Genomic DNA, 22,349 nt, shown 5'->3' on the forward strand with positions numbered 1-22,349 from the left:
AAGCAGCAGTTGCTGTTGGGTTTATGTCACATTTTGTTTTATTGTGGTATTTTTACTTGATGTAAAATTGATCCTAAAATTGTTGGTTGCAGATAGAGAATAACTTTGGTTTGAACCAACTCTAAAAGTGTGATGTTAAAGGATTAGCATAATTTCTCTCCAACCACTGCAGAAATTATGTACGCTCCAAATTTTCCCTGCTTATTTTGTAACGAGAAACGTATGTTTGGGGCAATATGCGGAATGCAGCTGGATATTTTCAACATTTATCCCTCTGACACACACATATGTGTTTTATTTTGAATGCATTCCTTTACTGTATAGTACAGCCTTCACCTGTTGAGTGCTAGAGTGTTACCACATGCACTCAGGTGATTGAGGACATATCGCAGAACGCTATTATTACCTCAGCTGAGTGGAGAATGTTATCAACCTACCTCCACTGATCCTGCTGTTCACACAGACATGCTCACATACCACCAACAGCGCTTGCTCTTTAAAATGCTTCCTCCTTCCTGTCCTCCCACTGCTGGCAGTGTGGCTTGTTTTGTGTTTTTACCGTCCTCTTAGATAGCTGAAGCCCCTCAAGTGGATCAGTTGTGCTGCTGATTCTATATTCTGCTTTTTGCTTTGATTAGCACACTTCTAGTTTGGGTTTTTTGTCAATCTCCTTCTGTATTAGATGTGTGACTTTGCAGAGATCTTGTGAACATTTGATCCGTTGGCCAACCCCAGTCCTGTCCTCGCTGGTGGAAATATCAAAGCGCCAGATGACTGAAAAGCAAATTTCAGGAATCTGAAGGAGAAAATAAAAGATTTTCACTTGGAGCACTGTTTAAATTTTAATCATAGGTCCATCCTGTTGAGATCTTCAAGCTTACAGGCAGGGTTGATAATCTCTTTTTGATGAGAGACATAGATCTTAGAGGTGAACCTTAACCGCCAAAACAATGGATATTTGATATTTTCCAAAGAGGTTCTCAAATATAGTTTTCCTGTTCTGTGAAGCCCTACAGTATAAACTGCCTTTTTATATTCACTCAAGCTTTCACAGATTGCTGATGGAGAATTTCATATAATGCCAAACATTTAACCAACACCAACACCTTTAGATTTACTATTTTATTGCACTGCACCATTCTACTTGCCATTCCTTCTCTTTGAATCATGATTTGCTAAGTTATAGAAAAGCTTAATATTTTTTTACACATTTTGCTCTAAACTAAACTTTACAGATTTTGGTGATTCTACTGCAAAATAACAGTTAATCAGCTGCTTTAGTTTTCCTAAGCAAATTACTTTTTAAGAATGTGTCGTCGCTGCATAAACACTCTCCTGAGATTGTTTGGTAGTGTTTTGTCGTTTTTCAGAAGATAATTAAGGAGGCACAAAGCTAGCATTTCCAAGCTGGAGATTGTTTCCGTAATAATTATGTTATTTAAGTGAAATTGTGGAAATTGAGCACATTTACAGCATAACAGTTTTAACTGTGTTGTTTAGGTAGATCAGGACTTAACAACTTTAAGTCTAAGCAAAAGGTAGAAAGGATGTTCTTGTCTTCCAAAAGTGATTTTCTTAAAAGCCTGAACTGAACTTTTTTTGTGATGTCCTTGGAAAGGCAGCGTTTCTAGGTGGTAGGCAGAGCAGATAAGATAGACAGATGTAGGCTTAGACACCAGCTCATGTGCTTTTGTGTCCCGCTGCATGAGTGCACAAGAAGAGCATAAGATGAGAGCTCTAGCTGTGGGTTATTTATCTTCCAAGATGCTGGCAGGGCAGAGCTGTCAGCGGCTTTATAATGTGTGTGCATGTGCGTGTGTGTCAGTCAGAGGAAGCACAGACAGTTTTGCTAATATGTTTATTGATTCCAGTAATCTGACACTACTCATCTTGTTAGAGCGTCCACCGACTCATGTCCAGCCCTGACCTGAGTACTTATGCTGTCAAAGTCCAAACTTTAGAGGAATACTACACTCTTCTTAAAGTTCTAATTTCATGCCTGAGATGATCCTGCATTTCACTTCACCTCGGGTGAGGAGCGGGGGGCGTTCCGTCAAACTGGAACCGATGCAAAATCTGCTTGCTCAGCAGTGCTTCTTTCTTGTTTAAATGAGTGGCACTGACTGTTGGTTATACTTTCTGCTAAAAACAGAGAGTAAGTCAATCTGTATCTATAAAGATCATAGGAAAGTCATTAAAAAAAAAACCTTTACAAACATCCAAAAAAAACTAACGTCCTTTGTACTTGTAGAGTGTACATCGACGTTCAGTGTGTACATGCTTCAATTCAAACATTGTTGGATCCCCTTTTCATTTCATTTCATCATTCAGATTTCTTTCTTGTGAACCTGTCAGCTGCCTACATTTAGACTTGGCAGTATGCGCCCACTGTAGCCTGTAAAGAACCTTCTAATGTCGCCCACTGGGGGAAAATTTATTGTCCATAGACTGCTTCAGTTTGTCTTAAAAAAATACCACCAGCATGATGTTTGCTGACAGTGCGACAGTTTTGAGTCTCATTCTTTTGTCTTGGTCATTTGTAACTTTTCTTTGCAAATGGAGGCTTTAGCCATTGGATGCAATTGAACAAATGTCAAGAAAATCCTACTAGGACTGTTGAACTTTATTTAAATATCACTGGATTTTATTTAATTGATTAGTTGTGTTCCCAAGAATACTGAATGCTGGAATCAAAATTTAATTAAAAGGTTTTTATTTAAGGATGCAGCCAGTTTATCCAACACAACTCAAAAATTCTACATTTACCCTATAAAAAGGGAAATTAAATGTTGTCATAACTGACACCATCCAGGTATCTTCAATGAGTTGTGATGGATAGTGATGCTGTGGGCAGGGTGGATCTTTCGTAGCAGTCAGTCGCAAAGATGTGAAGAAGCCTCTAACTGAATCCTCTTACTGTATGACAGCATCATGACTGTCACAACATGCTATCAGCTCAATTTACAGACAGCACAGTGACATCATCACATGTTGGCATGAACTGCTAATCCATCTCATTTTCTTTTGATTCTCCTCTTTAAATCAACATCGGGCCATTAGAAAAACAAAACGACAGACGTTACAGTCGGGTATATAATCCTTTCTGATTAGGATCAAAGGAAAGGATGATTTGAACTTCATCCTTCTTTCACTTTTTTGTCCTTTGGCATCAAGTCTGCTGGGATTTGGAGTCATGGTTCAGGTATTATTTGAGTGTTTGACATGCTAATCAGCTTGTTGCTACTGTTACATATTGTCTGAAAATAAAAAGGTGAGTACAAATTCTTCTAGCTGGATCCAAAACCAGAGGGAATAATTGTCCAAAGAATTGGTGCCTTCACCAAAAGTAATGAATAAATGTTGGAAATGACTTATGATTCTGGTGGTATTTGCCTTGTCGTGGTCAAAATTTCCCTGGGCTGAAAATCCTGTAATTTTCACAGGGCTGCGTACACTTGTGAGACCCACAGTAGAAAAACTATTTCCTTACTCTGTGGTCCCTGCAGATTCAGAATACAAAAGTGTGAAGATCAAACATTTACACAGAAATTGTTTTTCTGCCTCATGACGTGCAAAAACCAAATAGTTTCTTAGCTGTTTTCGTGTTTTTTTAAGGAACCAGTTAAGAATGAGATCCAGCCCTGACCTGAGTATAGGAACAGTTTTTCGTGCGACTTTCATTCCGTAGTGAGTTCCTGTGTTTTGTGTTGAGTCGATAATTCACTGTTCGGAATCTGAAAGGGAGACCTGAAGAATAGCATCCTGGCTGCACACGCAGGCGCTTCAACCACACTAAATAGAATGGGCCAAATCCACCCACCGCTCCTCAGTACATCATTTCCCATTGCTATGGCAACTGCTGACAGCCAGCCGTCACCGTTGTCATGGAAACAGCTTGACAGGCTCGTGAGGAAAAATAGTGAGAAGGTAGGATGGAAAGAGGGATGAGGAATAATGGGAAACAAAGAGGGGAAAGACCACAGCTGTAGATTAAACATCCAGTTATTTTGAGAATAATTTATATGCATGTCGTTTTAAGATGAAAGCAGCATTGAGTTTTCAGTTTTCTTTCAGAGGCAGTGCTGATGAATTCAAATTGAAATCCCAACAAAATGCTTAGGAGACGTTGTTTCCTGACTGAAAGCTGTCCTCTTCTCCTTCCTTCCTAATTTGGCTTTTCTTCCCATCTTCTTCCCCTCCGCCACTCTGGCCCCCCTCTTCACTGAAAAGCTTTTAGATGATTAAAACTTGGGGAGAGAGGGATTGCTCTTTTTATTGTTGGGTGGGCTACTGGAACTCTTGGTTCCACTGAAACATGTCATACAATTTTTTATTGCAGTTACTGTGTTTTGGAGTGCAGAAGAACTTTATGCAGGGTGACTACACGATCCGGAAACATCTGGAATTGGTAGTTTTCAGCTCTGGATTAGTGTGGTGTCAGTTTTATTTGCTAAGCATTTTTTTTTTGTGGAAAAAAACACAAACATAAAGATATCTGTATGATAAATATAAAAGGTGAACATCCATCCATGAATCTTTCACATCTATTGATCCATCAGTTTAGCCATCTTTGCTGTTCATCAGTCTTTTCTCCTTCCATCCATTTTTTGGTTCCGACAGCCAACAGTTCATCTATCCAGCGTCCCATCGAGCTATTTATCAATTTATCAGTCGGTTTGTCCATCTATTCATTAGCTCATTTATTGATCTTGTTCTGTCTCCTCATTAGGTCAGCAATTGTTTTGGTTATCCATCCATTGATTAGTTTATCCATCCATTTGTTTTTATCCATTCTTTCTTCAGTCAATGCATCCATTCTTCCCTATCATCATTTCAGCCATCAGGACACTTACGTCCTTCCTTATGTCCTTCAGTGAAATATTTTCAGTTTTCGGCTCCATCTTCTTTGAACCAGTTGCAGAAACCCATAAACCTAAAGTTGCTGTTTTCATCAGTCTGTAAATGTTTTAACTGAGGAATCTTTAATTTATTTATGATGGTGTTAACTTTTTCTGTTTTCCTCTGAAAGTTCTGTGAACTGTGTGATGCTGCCAGTCTGGGCCAGGATTTTTCTTGTAAAAGAAATTTTTAGTCTCAATTGGATTTTCCCGGTGAAATTAAAGTTAATAATAATAATAATAATAATAATAATAATAATAATCAATCAGTACATTTATCTCTTCATCCATGTGTCGTTCTCGTAATTTATTTTGCGAGGTACGTAGTTAACGTCTGACTTCTATAGAAATGTCCACCATAAAGCTCTGAATGTTTTGAAAACAAAAATGTTTCGGAAATGCATTATCACATATTCGATTAAGGTTGCTGAATTATTTGCTTTTAGAGCATTCTTTGTGTTCTCCTTTTGAATAATGGCAGTGAAAACCAAACAAAAGTTTGCCATACTTTCAGTGTGTCAGACTGAATACTCACCTGTCACATCCCACAGGATTTTTACTCGCGCATCTCTTACGTAAGCTGTAATATTTAGAGAAATATTCATTTCAGGCAATTGTGTAAACGGCCTAATCTGATCTTCTGGCGATATTGGTGCTGGCAGAATTTATGTGCTTATGTAAACACAGAGGCAGTAAAAGCTACTTTTTCTTTTCTTTTTTTTTTCTTTTGCTCACAGCATGGCTTCTGCCCAATTTCCTCTGAAAGCTTTAATTTAGGAAGAAAAAAAAAGTTATTTTTCTCTTCTGCCATCTCTCATGTTCGGTAATACCTGCCTGTAGCTTTAGATGACAAACATCTTGGCATCCTTAATATAAAACAAGATCATTTAAACCAGTTGTGATTTTTATAAAGTGGCAGCAGGCTCGATCACACACACTTATGTAGTGGCTCATACTGGGTTGCCAGATTGAAGAGGCGGAGCTGAAATTACTCAGTCTGACCCTGGCAACCCCAGCATTGTGATGCAACTCAGGGCTCATGCTTTAAGACGGACTAAGATGCAGTTTTTTTTTCTTTCAATTTACTTCTGTTTATTTATTCTTTTCAAGCTATTTGAAATAACAAGTGCTACAGTACAGGCATAGTGAGAGAGACTCTGCATTAGAGATGAGGATGGTGAGTAAGCGCTTACTGTGTCCTGCTTCCAAATGCCGCCGCTGTCACATCCTGTAAATACGTCTCCGCCATCTGTCCCTGCAGCAATGCCTCGCTCTTGCTGGCTGCCGCTGCTTCTCGGATGAACTCCTGAGCTGGCAGCAGAGATCGCTGAACATGATTTATTTTCTAGTGTTTTCTCTGAAGCTCGTTGGGCATTAAGAGTTGTCCAGAGTTGGAAACATGCCGGCAAATCTCAGCAAATTGGAATGTGATGTAACAGCTTCTTTTTTTTTTCTCCCAAACTGTTCCAAGTCAAAATATGAAACTCGTAAATACTATAGATTTATTACATGGTCATGTTTTTTTATTGCATGTTTCTGTTAATTTCGCTGTAAGCTGAAAGCTACTGAAAGCCAAAATTTGCATGTTACATAAGACCAGTAAGAGGATTATTAATTCAGAAGTGTTACATTACAGCTGGCCATTAACAACTCATGCACAAGGAGAGCAGTCATACAAGGCTGCTGCTAAGGCAAGATTTGCAGTATGGAAAGTTAAGTGGAAGGAAAATGTGTATTTTAAAAAGGTGGAAAGCCAAAAGGGATAACTGCAATATTGAGGGGATTGTGAGTCAAAGAGCAGTGAAGAATTTAGGAAAGATTCCCAGTGACACTCCTGAACCAGTGGCAATGTCAGAAGTTTCCCACATGATCTGAGAAGATGCTGATTTAGATTGCTTGTTGCTGCAAAATCCTCTTTTTATATATATATATAAAACCAAATTTAGCATTTTATTGGGCCTTGAAGCACAATTCAATTGAATTAGGAAGAAGAGGGAGAGACACAGAATCCTAACGGCTCGAGGTCCAAGGTGAGGCTTTTGTTGTTAGAGATGATTGGGTTGATCCGCTGTTTTATCATTTCCAAAGTCAGTAAAGAGGGCTGCAAATAAATTGTTGCTCTGCAAGCCATTGAAATGTATAAAATGAGTTTTTGAACCAAATGGCTTAAATTAACAAACTATCCAGTAGTATTGTTATTTCTAAGATGCACCAGTAAAACTGATTAAAAACTGATTTAATTTAAGTGCAGAAAACTGTGGAATTATGACCCTGATTAAATATCGGTGGGAGATATACCTTTGAACTTTTCTGAAGGCATGCACCTGAGTCCAGTGGATTATTTGCTCCAAAGTCAGCCGCTTCAGTTCACGGCTTCACAGATTGTGGTTGACTGATGTTGTGACCTTTGCAACTGTGTTTTCATGGTCCCAACTGATTCCTTTATGGAGGCAGCTGTGGAACAAACACAAGCAGAGGGGGCATGATGTGACTGCACTGAGATTTAGATGGGCTTATGTTCCTTTAAATCCAAAAAGTAAATGGCAAACAAGCTAGGACATTGTGCTAGCATTGTGATATCTAAATTTGAATAAACGTGTCGTCTTGTTATGGCGCCATACAGAGTTGCTTTACCACGCTCAGTGTGAGTAAATCAACAAACATGTTAATTCAGATTTTACACGCTGTATTATCTCCACCAAGGAGTGCATATGCTGCGCTCCGTTTATTTAATTATCAGCGGGAAAGCTCTAAAAGTAGAGACACATTCACGTGTTCCCATAGATTTGGCTGGCTGAACATTTTCAAGCATATTTATGTTTTACGTCAATCTTGATTCATATCCATATAAAATCTATCAAGAAGTTGTTTGTCATTATTTGAGAAAGAAAGTTTAAATTAGTTTGGTCATATTTGATCTGGATATTTTACGACACTGCGGTTTCTATGTTTATGATTCCTAATAACTCAGACTGTGTTGTTTCTGTGTTTGCTCATAACAGCATGCCTCAGTGATGGGAATCTATTATTTCTTTGCAACAAATGTAAAATAAAACAACACAAAATAACCTCAATTAGAGTTATCTGTATGAAAGTCAATGAAAGCCTTTATATCTTTGCAACATTGATGCTACATGATTTTGGGTTAAAATACTTAACATTCTAAGTAATTCAATAATAATCATCCATATTAAGCAAGCCTATTGATATTTTCCTGTTTAATTGCAAAGCCATTGTAAACAGAAATTAAAAGTTCCAACACCCTCAGATTAACTTTAAAAGTAAAATATAAAATCCAAAGATTCTTCAGTTTTCTTTTCCAGGTGTAATTAGTTCTGAAAATAATCTGGGCACCTATGATTTTGTAAAAATTTGCATAACAAGATAAATAGATTTTTTTCTTGTGTCTGATTATACTAGTACTCCAATAAAAGCTGGATTTTTAGATAAGCTTTAACATATCACCAGGTGAATGATACTTAATTGATTTTTTTTATTGGTTAATTGTAAAATTGGTAAATATCCAACCCTAAAACTGTAAAAGGCCCTGTTGAAGTTTAAGGAAATCTTTTCCTCATAATGTCACTAGGCATAAATCAGTTGGCTGATTTGCTGCCCAAATACTGTACTATGCATAAAAGAGGTTTATGTTTAAGCTTCCACATGGATCTCCTATAAACAGATTTTGTTTCTTTTGTTAATGTAATATTTCCCACTATCTTTGGGTTTTTCAGATTTAAACCAAGTCCTATTCACAGTTGGTTCTTTAGTTCATCCTGTTCTGCAAAAAGCTGAGACTTGGTGGCTGTTTGACTGGAAACTTCCCACTGCTGTAGGTTTTCCCTTCAGGCTGGGTGTTGCTCCTGCTTTGAGGAAGACTGGCCTTTGCAGGGAGCAAATGAAGGAAATGCAGCATATGGAGCTGAAAGTATTTCATCCGTCTTATCGTAATGTATTGAGAGGTTCGGCTTCTCATTTACTTTTATAGGAAATTATTCTCAGACTTACGGGCTGTAGATAGGGTTGGGATAAAGACCTGTTCGCTCTTGCAGAAGCTCACTGACTCTAAATTAGCATTTTATCAGCACACACTGTAGAACAAACCTATTGGCTGACATTTATTCTCCATTTTCTGCTGTTTTCCTGCACTCTCTTACTCCGCCTGTCCTCTCTGTCTCTGTCTCTCCAGTCCACTCCTCTCCACCTGGCAGCAGGATACAACAGGGTGAGGATAGTTCAGTTGTTACTGCAGCATGGAGCCGACGTCCACGCCAAGGACAAGGGGTATGTATGACAAAAGCTGTTTAAATCCAGTTGAGGGTAAAGATGGAAAACATCCCTAGAGATGTTCCCAACAGTTGTGCAAAAGACATTTTTTTCTTTGTTTTTTAAGAATCAAAGCATCTTATGTGAGAATAAATGTGTTTTTCAAGCAGCATTTAATACACATGAACTTTAAAGTAACAGCTGTAAAAGATGAAGTGAAATTTATTATACACCAGGTAACCTCTAAAGTTTCTCTAATATCTAAAGAGTTCAAGATTTTTTATTTCCTTAGCCATCATTCTACCTCACATAAACTATATTGCCGTAAGTGTTAGGTTCAATCATTAAAAAATTACTACCCTACTAAATATTCCACCAATAACAGTTAGTGGTCATATAACAAAGTGGAAGTCATTGAGAACAACAGAAGGTCAGACACAAAGTGCTGGGCCATGACGACGTGAGGTCTGCACATTGATGGGCTACAAACCTCCAAACTTCATTTGGCCTTCCCATTATTTTAACTGTAGAGAACTTTATATGATTGGTTTCCATGGCGCCTAAGCATCTGCTAGTACAAAGCAAAGTGTCGGATGCAGTGGTGTAAAGCACACCGCCAATGAACTCAAGAGCATTGGAGATGTGTACTAGGGCGTAATGAGTCATGCCTTTCTGGCATTTTAATGAACCAGTCTGGGTTTGGCAGTTGCTAGGACTACAGCACTTGTCTGACTGTAATATGTTTAGTTGCATTGCTTGGTGCAGAGGGGATTATGGATTGGGTCTGAACTTAGAAAGGAACTCTTAATGCTTCAGCAAATGGACAAGTTCATTATCCCAACTTTGTGGGAACAGTTTGAAGATGGTCACTTCCCATCCAACCGACTGAAACAATGCAGGGCAGCAAAGTAGTTTAGTGTAGAAAACCTTGACTTTAGAATGCCTCAGAACGTCAAGCTAGACCTTCTCATCCAGCATCAGTGTCTGACCTCTCAAATACTGTTACGGCACAATGGGTCAGAATTACACATAAACATATTTAATAGTCCCAGAAGAATTCATTACCTTATGAATTTAGAATAAGGTGTCACTCATATACAAGTGATTCAAGACAAGCAAATACTTTTCCCTAAATAGTGTTCGTTTAGCATTTTGGCTGTCATAGATTTCAGGTTCTTTTTCTAAAACCTCACCACCTGTTTTACCTGAGTGAAGAGCAGACATTCCTCCATTCTTTCTAAAAAGCAAATCACTGATACAGATGCTATAGTTCCTAGGAACAAATTCCACTTTAAAGGGTGTTTTGTTTGCGGAACATGGTAGTGGTTTGGTACTTGGCGATCACTAATTCGAGCATTTTTTCCATTTCTAATCGACCGACTACCACCCCTAGTCTATTTCCCAAAGCATTTTTAATTTCAACAACTGTTAGATAGAATGCCAGCATTCCTTTAGTTTCAGCATTACTACAGATCTTGGAAATGTTTTTCAAACTAAAGAGACGCATTATTAAAGACAACTCTGTGTTTGCTCCTTCCAGTGGACTGGTGCCTCTACACAACGCCTGCTCTTACGGACACTATGAAGTTACTGAGCTGCTGCTAAAGGTACAAGTAAACACACAAACAGGCTATTTTTAAAGGTTTACTAACAGTTGACATATAGCTGAATTTATATTGTGTGTAAATAGTAAAATCTGATCTAAATTAGGGATGTAACTAATGATTATTTTAATAATTGATTATTTTGTCTGTTATTTTGATGATTAATCTGGTAAAAGAATTGGCACATTCTTCAGATCTTTCATTTAACCACTTAAGCCTTTTTACACAATATTAGAAATACATTAAAAGGTATAAATAAATCAATGTATTTTTTTTTAAATAAGAAAACAAACATGTTAGTGCTTTAAATCCAAGAACATAGCATTCCTTTAGTGAATTTGAAGCACTTGAAGATAAAATTGTGCCACTTGAGGAATTTTGGGTAAAACATATTTTCAGACAAATGTGTTTTTTTCTTACATTCAAAATGTAAATATATTTGTTTTGCATATTTGCTTTAATTACTGCTCTGATTATGATGTTTCTTTCAGCAAATTACTTTATTTTGAGTCTGTGTGCTCCAGGTAACAATTAATCGACTATTAAATTAGTTGACAATCATTTCAGTGATTGATCTGATTAATCATTTCAATCCTAGCCTAAACTGTTAATTAAAACTTCAAAGCATCTAATTGCTCTCTCTCTCTTTTTTTTTTTTACATTTTCATTCATATTGTGTCATTTTTTGCTCTACATTCAGCATGGAGCTTGCGTGAACGCCATGGATCTGTGGCAGTTCACGCCTCTGCATGAAGCGGCTTCCAAAAACCGGGTGGAGGTTTGCTCTCTCCTGCTGAGCCACGGCGCTGACCCCACCCTGCTGAACTGCCACAGCAAAAGCTCTGTGGACATGGCCCCCACTCCTGAGCTGAAGGAGAGACTCACATGTGAGCATGGCTGAATGTGACGCTGGTGAAATGAGTGTTCAATCAATCAATCAATCAATCAATCAATCAATCAAATTTTATTTGTATAGCACATTTCAGCAGCAAGGCATTTCAAAGTGCTTTACATCATATCAAACACAGAAACACAATGCAACATAGAATCAACAATCAAAACACGACATTAAGTCACTTTCCATCAATAAATTTGTAATTGATTACGTTTCAAATACAATCCTAAACAGGTGGGTTTTTAGTCGAGTTTGCATCCATGAAAGGTTTACCTGTTGCACTCCTACTGTGTTATATGGAACAAAATACCTATTGCTATTTTTATTCCCACTCACGCTCGTGTTACCTTTAATTAGGATTAGCATTGAAAAAACTCATGTTGGAGTTCTCAAATATGCACTAAAACTGACAAATTATTCCTTTTTTGTAAGCATATTTATAGTTACTTCTTCTCTTTGTTCCTTCAGATGAGTTTAAGGGCCACTCTCTGCTTCAAGCAGCTCGAGAAGCAGACATGACCAAGGCCAAGAAGACCCTTGCTCTGGAGATCATCAACTTCAAACACCCTCACACACACGAAACGGCGCTGGTGAGATTAACACTTGTGCTGCTCACATGCTTACACACTGAAGGCACACTGATTTGTCTAACACTCTCTTGTGTGTGTTCGTGTTAGCATTGTGCAGTGGCATCTCCACACCCCAAACGGAAACAGGTCACAGAGCTGCTGCTGAGGAAAGGTGCCAACGTTAATGAGAAGAACAAGGAGTGAGTGCTCTTTTCAGCTTCTTGTACCGTTCATAAACGCCAAGAGGTTATTTCAGACGCGCCCCGACACTGATTTATTTCAGAGGTGAAGATGACAAGTTGCTTTTCTGACTCGAATAATCAAAAGGAGAGTTTGTTCCCGAGTGTATGCAAGGAATTAATCAGGAAAGTGTGATGCCGGTCCAAGATTAATTTTGGGGCCAAGACTATGAGCCAGGTCCGAATTTAGTTTGAAACCATAAAACTTGTTTTGACCGTTTCTGTTTTTTACAAGGATGTAACATCCTGTGGGTCACAGGCTGGGTTGAAAATGGTGGTCTAGTTTCTAGGTACACCAGTTTTAAAACATGAAGCTTTCAATACCACATAACCTCTCAAGTTAAGCCCTTTTTTTAAGGATTTACCAAAGACAACCCCTCCTTGCCCTGTTGCTGCAAGCACAATTCTTTAAAAAATGTTTCCCCAAATAGATCTGGGTTGTTAAAAAATGGATAGGAAAGTAAGCTTTACTGTTTTTAGATAAAACGCTGCAACAGTTGGCACGTCTGCTTCAAATTTATGGTTCTTTGTCTACAAAATCCATATTTAAATGTCTGAATTTCAGTTTAGCTTGTTTTTTCTTCGCAAACAGTGATTAAACACACTTTGAGCGTTTACTCTGGAGTGATTAAGCAAAAGTAAAGAACCAATAAAGAGCATGGCAGCCCGCCATGAGGCCTCACTCAACAACAGAGATATTTTATCTGTATTTAAATCTGTGATGATGCTGTTTAAAGGAAATCAACCAATGTTTCTGGGAGGCGAACAGTTGGTGTTAAAACTTGCCATATCTGCTCTCTGGTTCTAGTTTCATGACGCCTCTTCATGTAGCAGCGGAGCGGGCTCATAATGACATTATGGAGGTGCTCCAGAAACATGGAGCAAAGGTAAACGAGTCATTTTAAATGTATTTTTCATATCCGTTTTTTAATTTAGCTACTTGTTCAATATTATAAGTTTGACAAATCGCAAAAGTAACATTTTACTCATCTTAAATATCTTCTTAGATCAAACATCATGTTTTTGCAATATAATTTGGTTGATCATCATTCTCTCACCTCTGTGTTTTACTGATGGGAGGTTACTTGGGTTCTGGGTTTTTTAAATCTAATTTACCCAGAAATGATTTCCTTAGCACACATGCAGATCTTTTTTTTTTTTTTCCCAAAATAGATGTAAATCATTAACAATGGGAACATTTATGTGAGTTTTAAGTACATAAAGTGCAGCAGCTCCTTGGAGAGTCCTAACAGCGAGATGTTTGTGTGTGCAGGTAAACGCCCTGGACACGCTGGGCCAGACGGCGTTGCACCGCGCGGCGCTGGCAGGCCACCTACAGACCTGCAGGCTGTTGTTAGGATACGGGGCGGACGCCACGCTGGTGTCCCTGCAGGGCTTCACCGCCGCTCAGATGGGAAACGAAGCCGTGCAGCAAATTCTCAATGGTATGTTGCGCTTTGTGTGGGCGGGCGGCGGCGGGGGGTGGCAGGGTAGCAGGAAGAGCACATGTGTAGGTCGTGCTGGGGTTTGGTTGCTAAGCATCAGCTGCAGATTGGAGGATTATCCGGGAATTGTTCTGAAAGGTCGATATTGATATTTTCACTGTGAAAGAGCAGGGAGGTAAGCAGGCTTTGAGTGAGCCGACTAGGGATTGAAGAGACTCGACGTTACAAGTTCTCACAGGATTTTCTGAGTAAAATGTTTGTTTTTTTTAATGAATGAATTACATCAAAATGTATTTGTCCTCATCTAAACCCCTCATGTTTTTACATTACTTTATGAGCACTAAAGGAAAAAGGCAATTTATCCTCTATAGTGGATCATCACCCATGTATAAATTGTTTCGCTCATATCTCTGTGTACATGTGAAGAGAATTCAAATTCCTTCCTTCCTTTCCTAAAACAGGCGGCTCAGAGTTTGAAGTTATCTTTTAGTTTTTTTTTTCTTTCTTCCTACTGATGTTTGTCCAAAGCATATTCAGGCTCTGCCGCCTCCATTGATCTTCTGGCTCGCTTCTCTACAGAGAACGTCCCGGTCAGAAACTCTGATGTGGACTACAGACTTCTGGAAGCTGCCAAAGCTGGAGACCTGGATACTGTCAAGGTAGTTTATTTATTTTGTAATGCATTTCTGTTAAATGATGGATGATTTTTTTAGCCTTTCACTGGAGGATTACTCAGCCTAACATCTGAAATCAACTAAATATTTACCTCAAAAGCATACAGGGACAAATAGATATGGTAAGACATAACGTTCATAAAAAGGGAAATATAAATACACATCTTGACTCAGCATAATCAAAGTTAGCAGCTATAACAGACTAACTTGCTCTGTCTCTCACATTGTTGTTAAGGAGTTTGTCATTTACAGCATTGGTTGAATCTACTGAAGTTTGCAGACATTTGTTTTGCACAGTTAAGGTGTTAAATAATAATAAAAAACACTTAAAGGTTTTCTAAAGAAGATGCTTACTGAAACCTGCATGTTTCAGCTAAAATGTACGGTAACATGAATTTTATGCTATGCCTTTGTCTCAGTATTTCTTTTAACGTTTTATAACTTCATCAGTGTTGCTAATATTTGTTATTTATTGTATTGTTCTTATTACGTGTTCTTCCTTCCCTCTGCAAATAAAAATGTGTTCTTAATAACTCATGTATAAATAAAGGTTAAGTAAAAGGTGTGAACTTAGATTGAGCAATTATAATCCCTTGATTTTCTGTTTTTTGAAGCAGGTTTGTTGTAGATTTGCTCTTGTGTTTAGGCTCATTTTCCTTTTAATGTCCCAGTCAGATCGGCACAGACAGGTGGCTTCACATTTCAGTTTATAATTATGTGCTTTAATATACGGAAAAGTTAATTGCTGCCTTGATAAATGCAAGATGTTAAGGCTAGCTAGTCTGCAAAACAATAGTGTGTTTGGAAATTGGCTTGAGGTTTTTGTAGTGTAAGTTGTTTGTGGTTTCCTGCAGGGCGGCTCTTCGGTTTTACCTCTGATGTCGACATTGTTAATTTTGGGGCAACTTTCCTACTGCCATGATTCTAGAACCGTTCCAAACAAGAAACACTTTTCCAATTTCTTACTAACATGTTAACTAAATCCTGCGAAAAATTCAAGCAATGGAAAGTTTTTTTTAGCTTCTCTGAGCATCACAGTGTTTTTTTTTTCTTTTCTGGATTCAAACACATCCATATTATTCAGTTTTAGACTAATCTGTCCAACGAACACCATTCCAGAAGTTTACATCAATCTGGCTTTTATGCTTTTCTTAGAGAGGAAATGTTTCCTCCTTGCCCAGCTCTAAAGGAAGTCAAACATGGCTGTACAGATATACTCTTTCATATCCACATTAGCAGGAACCTGGTGGAGCTTGATCCAGGATCGTTCAGGGTTCTTGGCCATTTCTTTTAGCATCTTCCTGTCTTCATCTGCCAGATTTAGAAATGTTTTAAATGTCCTCTATAAATCTCTCACAAGCTGCTCCTATCTTCTTTCTGCAGGCTCCAGACATCACTTTCAGTCTCATTATTGTGTTCGTTCAATAATGAGACTGAGTAATGATGTTCTAATCATGTACACCTGCTGTGATACTCTTGTGTATGCCCAGCTGTAAACAGTTTGATATAGACTGGTTATGAACCTTTGGTTGCAGTAGAGCCAGTGATTTTTCTTTTTCTGTCTTAAATAAAAATGCCCTGACCTTTAGAGCGATTCCTTCTGCTCTGTTAAATGTCATCTGATTATTGTTCAATCTGAGTTGAAGGACTTGTTTATTTTTGCCCTTTTTTATTTTAAGAATAATAAAACCTTTATTCTCATGATTGAATGAACCATGCAGCATTTTGTGTTTTTTTTCCAGTGATAGTGAACAAATGCCAGAGGAAGGTAACAGTTGCTCCAGGGAGACAGAAGACTGATGCCTGGCTTGTTTCCATGTTCGTTTTTAGACAATAGTTGTTAAATGGGTCAAAAGAGGCTCTGAGCCCAGAACGGATGATGATTTGATAGATTAGCAGAGGAGGAGATGAGCTCTGCTCTTTTATTTATGCTTAGGCTTGTTTTTTTTTTTGTCACCCACTGTATGTTTTTCTGAGCTCAGATGCAGAAAAATATAATCCTGTGTTTAAGTTTATGAAGCTGCTGTTGATGCTTTCATAAATGATCAGCCTGTTTGATGACACTTGTTCAGAGAGATTTAGACTAAATACATACAAGTGGGATGTAGCCCAGCCAAGATTACTGTTGGCTTGGAAAAGTAGGAACTTGAGTTAAATATTTTCCAGATCTAGATAAGTATGTAAACGGAAAATAGAACATTTCAGTTTTTAATTTTTATTTGTGTATTGTCTAAAAGCTAAATTTATTCATCCAGTTAAGTTGTATTTACAAAGCAACTTGCACAGATAAAAAAATCACTACATTGAAATATTAATGACATAAATGAATATCTTGCTGCCAATTCATCTGCTCTTCTGACTGTTTAAAATCCGTCTCTTCATCTTTCCATCTTTAAATGTATCCAGCCAGGTAGACTGATGTTTAAACCATTGTAAAAAAAAAAAAAAAAAAAAAAGTTTGACTACTGTAAAAAACATTTGCCATCCTGGTAAACTTTTGCTTTAATACTTTAAATTTATTTCAAAATAAATTATCTCTTGAAAACTTTGACGTAAAATGTTATTTCATTTCAAAGGTATGGGATCCTGCTGTATTTTACTCAATTCAGTAACACTAGGAACGTTGATATCAACTTATGCTGTTTACCAGACAGTTTTTAGGATCAACAGTAGAAACCTGTTGTAATCTTTTAAGTTTAAGTTCAACATGTTTCTCTAAAACAAAGAACTAAGTTATTGCATTCATTTTCTAAGCATTTGTGTGCATTCAATTCAGTGTGCATGTTGAATGTATTGATTGAGGATTCTTTACTCCCTCTTGTTTCTCTGCAGTCGCTGTGCACAGCTCAGAATGTGAACTGTAGGGATCTAGAGGGACGGCACTCCACTCCTCTCCACTTCGCTGCCGGCTACAACAGAGTGTCAGTGGTGGAGTACCTGCTGCACCAAGGGGCCGACGTGCATGCTAAGGATAAAGGGTGTGTGAAAATAAGAGAAACATTCAATTCATTTTTTAAAATTCTTTTTGCATACAGATTTTTAGCAAAGCAAGTTTTATTTTTGACTCTGTCCCCCCGATAGCGGCCTGGTTCCTCTTCACAACGCCTGTTCCTACGGTCACTACGAGGTGGCTGAGCTGCTTGTCCGGCATGGCGCCTCAGTCAATGTGGCCGACTTGTGGAAGTTCACACCGCTTCACGAAGCTGCAGCAAAGGGCAAATACGAGATCTGCAAGCTGCTGTTAAAGGTTGGACTCAAAACTCCTCGTCCATCAAATATAATTCAGATCTTTTAAGGGCGGTTTGTTGTGCTGGCCATTTAAGTTGTAAATCGCATGCAAACCTGTCTGGAAATTAAATCAAAGTGATTTTGAAGCACAAGCACACTTACTGAAATTAAACAACATCACCTGCCTTATATTGATGAAGCAATCAATTATTCAGTATTAGTGGAATGTTTGCCAGCGAAATCACTAAATAAGTCATTTTCTTGACCAGACTGCAGACCAATTAAATCAGACTAAAGGTAACTCTAATTGGAATAACTGCTTCCTTTTTCCCTGACACGTCCACACAAGTCGACACGGCGAGAGTCTAGTGAGAGCTGCTGTCAAAGCTGTGTAAAAACTCCTTTTTACTAACACTCTTAATCACATCTGATGATGTTTTATTCAGCTTATTAAAGTCAACGTTGCACATTAAACTGTTTTCTGGTTGAACTAGTGAAATACTCTCTGATTTCAAATAAGAGGCATTCATTTACAGGAAAGCCTCAGTCGATCTTGTTGAAATGCTGATCTTTCACAGTTGTTTTAGGATATTTATTGTGCAGAAGCTGCCAAGTCTACATAGTCATTTGAAAAATGTAAGTGTGCCTTAAATTCACCAATCACAGGTCTTAAATTTAGTCTGTCACCAGATGCTAATATAGCGTTGGCAGCTACCCTACCTACCTATCACCAGATGGCTGGATGACACCCCAACCATCCCATATATTTAGTTTTTTTCTGTCTTAAATTTTAGTTTAGCTGCTGTTAAAAAGGTTATAAAAAGTTTGAAATTTGTCTTGAATTTGAATCTTGAGTCTGTCTTGAACCTGTAGATGCCCTGATAAAGCATCATGAATTATTCTAAACTAAAGATCAATCTGTGTTGTTGGATGGACATGTTTGATGTTTTCTGAAAAACATAATTTATTTTTGCTGTCAGTCTGAATCAATTAAAGATTTTTTATTTTCTACACATGTACATTTCAATGTTTAGGATTCAAATGAGGGAAATTAGACAGAATTAGGCATACCTTCAACTACCAGATAGCGATAAAGGACTTTCGATACAATCCTTGGTTTGTGTGGAATCGGCTCTAGAGAAACAGCTGATTTGTGGTGATTTTGCAAATTTGGTCAACAACAAGTTATTCCCTTTCACTCAATTCTTTCTTCCTAGGTGGTCATCCTTCTTTTTGTTTTACCCTGTTCTCTATTTGCATGATACTGCCACCACCTTGCTTGACAGTTTGTTCAGTGTTTCTAGCTTTGAAAGCCTCACCTTGACTCCTGCGAACATACCTATAGTTCAGTGAAGCTTAAAAGATGCTGATTTTGCTATTTGGGATGTCTGACAAACATCAGGGTTTTCTTTGAGTCACGATTGCTAAAATCCAAAAATATTTCATCTTTGTCATTTTCTAATGTTTTTCTTGCTGTTTTTTCCTAGACAGATGATAAATTATTTTGTCAGAATGAAATCATAAAGTAGGGAATAAAACTCCCACTAGACATTAGGATCCAAACAGCTTTAGAACCAGCAGTGCGGTAATGGACAGTTCCAGGACACCGGTGGACACCCAGTGGAGTGGTCCCACAACATCCAGTCCTAATGAGGACATTTTAAATTGTCCAATGAAGTGACAAGTAGAAACTGTAACCTAGGAGAAGGTTGAGCGATGAGAGTGTCTGCTTTGCCTTCTTCCCTTGTGGTTTCTGCTTCACTGAGCGTCTCTTCCTCACATCTCTGCTTTTTATTATCATTTCTCCATCTCACCGACTCCTTGAGGACTGTCCAATGTCTTCATCTTACTCATCAAATGTCATCCTCTTATTCTTATTGGCATCAGGGCTCTGGCATTTTTACTGGCTTTGTGTTTTCTTCTAACAGTGAATAATTTTGGAGCGTTTTCCAAATTTTGTTAGCTGAATTTTTTTGTTGTTTCCCCACCGTTAGCACGGCGCAGATCCCACCAAAAAGAACCGAGACGGGAACACGCCCCTGGACCTGGTGAAGGACGGCGACACGGACATCCAGGACCTGCTGCGGGGAGACGCCGCGCTGCTGGACGCTGCGAAGAAAGGCTGCCTGGCTCGGGTGCAGAAGCTGTGCAGTCCGGACAACATCAACTGTCGGGACACGCAGGGACGCAACTCGACGCCGCTGCACCTGGCAGGTAGTGTGTTCTCAAAAGCACAAGCAAACACATATCCCTTTTAGTGGGTGAAAATGCAATGTTCCAGTCGAATGAGCATCACAAAGGTTTCCAATACACTGTAGATCAGAAAGGTCTCGTTAATCCTGAAATATTCAGATTTCATCTTGTTGTTAAAATCAGGTTATAAATGATATATAAAGACCAATAGAACATTATTGCCTTTTGAAAAGATGGATTGCAAAAATAATAAGCATAAAATTAAGCATTTTGTATATTAAAAAAAAATTACTCCACAATGATAGTTCTCCAAACTGTCAATATTATCAAAGCTATGTGTTGTGCACATTAATTTCAGAAATGTTTACATAAATCAGGGATTTTCAGTATGGAATAACTTTTATAAATATTCATCAGGCAGACTGCAGTGCTGAACAAGGCATGCAGTTGCAGTCAGAAGTTTACATAAACTTCAGATTTAAAATAATTTCAGTGCTTTTGGAGTTTTTAATGATTCATAATATTTTTTGGTGGTGTGATGTTACTTATGTAACAAACGTTGGCAGTGAATTTTAGGAACTGGAAACACAGATTTGAATGTATTCTGCTGCTTTTAGTCCTCCAGGTAAAATTATTTACACACACACACCCCCACGCCCACACACACACACACAATATTGGTATAGGAATATAATTTTAACAGGCTTTTTCTATTTAAAATGACTTCAAAGTGTGTTTGAATTTTTTTTTCCTGTAGAAACACCCAGTTTATTTCCAAGTTTCAAACATATTATTGTTGAAATTCAACAATACTGCCCACTTATTGCAGTGTTATCAATAGTAGCCTAACAGCATGATGTTGCCGACGGCAATTATTGCAACATCTTGTAAAGTGTGTTGGCTCCATAAATGATTAATGCAGATACCTTTTTTATATACAAACATAATGCAGTCAATTTGCTTTAAAGTTATTATTTTGCCTTTTAATTATGTATTTTTAAGGATTTTGACATTAATTATTCCACTTTGTGCAATGCTCCAGCATTACGGGCAGCAAAATAGTTCTATAGACTTCTACTGCCACCACCATCTTCTTGAATTTAAAATCCTCACGTCGATTCCTAAAGACAGGCTTTTCATCACTGAGCCCAAAAAGCTCATTTGTTGTTTCGTCTGAATGTAGAAGATTTCTGCAGAAGGTGTTTGGTTTGACCAGTGAAGCTTCAACATGCTTCAACATCCAACCAAATAGAAGTATCTAAAAGGGCTGAGAATGCTGCAGCATGTGAATGGAAATGTAGGTAACCTCGTCTTAGACTGCAGCCAGGAAAGTGTTTCCTTTAACACGTCAGAAAGTGAACGTAAGTATATTTTTGATGCCAATCACTCCCTCAGTCTCCTCCAGTTTGTCTGTCAAAGCCGCCCTTTGTTTTCTGGCGCTGCGTCTTGCCAACAGTGAGGAAGTAAACACAACCACGCAACTGCAGCCTTCAGGATGAAGTCATCCTATTGGCCCACAGGCTCAGTTATGTAATAACATCTAGATCAGTGTTTTACCAGAACTCCTCTATCTTTAGGATTTGACACTCATGTTTTTTGTAGTGGTATAAATTTTCTAGCAGTAAAAATGAAGCTAAAAGAGCTTTACCTATTTGTCTGATCAGCATAAGAAAGCTAATGTTCTTTTAGTTTCTGCTTGCTGATAACATTCAGATACAGCTGCTTGAGGGCATCTTGTACAATTTCTATGTCAAATATTAGCTACAAATGTAAGTATTTATTTAAAATCATGCCCCAATTAGCCAAATGTTTAAAGATTTACATCTCTGTTGTGCTTACAGATAAGGCGAGGCGACCTCAAATAGTCTCACCAGCCAGAAATAATGTTATTTTGGCCCCGAGGCTCAACAAGCCTCATTGTTATTTATATATTCAGCATCTGTAATCATTGTGTCATCAGTTAGAGCGATAACAAATCTGTTTGTTCCACCAAAGACACCTCTCAGGCTCCAACAGGCACAAGCAATGGCTTAATGAGATTCATACCTAAATGAACATCCGTCTGTACAAACCAGAGAAGGCTTTCGTTTCTAATGGGAATTATAGACGTATAAAATCAGAACGGGTTTGTTTGGCCTTTAACTGGCTTTATTGCTCTTTTTGTCAGCATTAAGTGGCTTTTAGCATCAAACTCTGGCATAAAAACCTGTGCTGTAAACAGATTTGATGTAAACACCAGCGAACAGCATAAATGGAAAAAAACACTTTTGGAAAGTAAACTGCAGTTTTTTTTCTTTCTACATTGTTTTTATTTTTATGATTTTTCTTGTGTTTACTT

At 38.0% G+C, this 22,349-nt stretch overlaps 1 protein-coding gene across 1 annotated transcript in view; it reads left to right on the plus strand.

Moving 5' to 3' along the window:
• Window positions 1-22,349, plus strand: part of LOC102225103 (tankyrase-1-like) — a 78,885-nt gene that overhangs the window by 42,446 nt on the left and 14,090 nt on the right. The window contains exons 7-17 of the mRNA XM_014470589.2: window positions 9,088-9,182; window positions 10,705-10,771; window positions 11,469-11,655; window positions 12,132-12,253; window positions 12,341-12,432; window positions 13,280-13,358; window positions 13,745-13,916; window positions 14,496-14,575; window positions 17,423-17,568; window positions 17,672-17,837; window positions 19,813-20,032. Of these exons, the coding sequence (XP_014326075.1) occupies window positions 9,088-9,182; window positions 10,705-10,771; window positions 11,469-11,655; window positions 12,132-12,253; window positions 12,341-12,432; window positions 13,280-13,358; window positions 13,745-13,916; window positions 14,496-14,575; window positions 17,423-17,568; window positions 17,672-17,837; window positions 19,813-20,032 (1,426 nt within the window). The remainder of the gene's footprint in view (window positions 1-9,087; window positions 9,183-10,704; window positions 10,772-11,468; window positions 11,656-12,131; window positions 12,254-12,340; window positions 12,433-13,279; window positions 13,359-13,744; window positions 13,917-14,495; window positions 14,576-17,422; window positions 17,569-17,671; window positions 17,838-19,812; window positions 20,033-22,349) is intronic.

This window comes from Xiphophorus maculatus, chromosome 8 (assembly GCF_002775205.1).
Source record: "Xiphophorus maculatus strain JP 163 A chromosome 8, X_maculatus-5.0-male, whole genome shotgun sequence".
Lineage (NCBI taxonomy): Eukaryota > Metazoa > Chordata > Actinopteri > Cyprinodontiformes > Poeciliidae > Xiphophorus > Xiphophorus maculatus.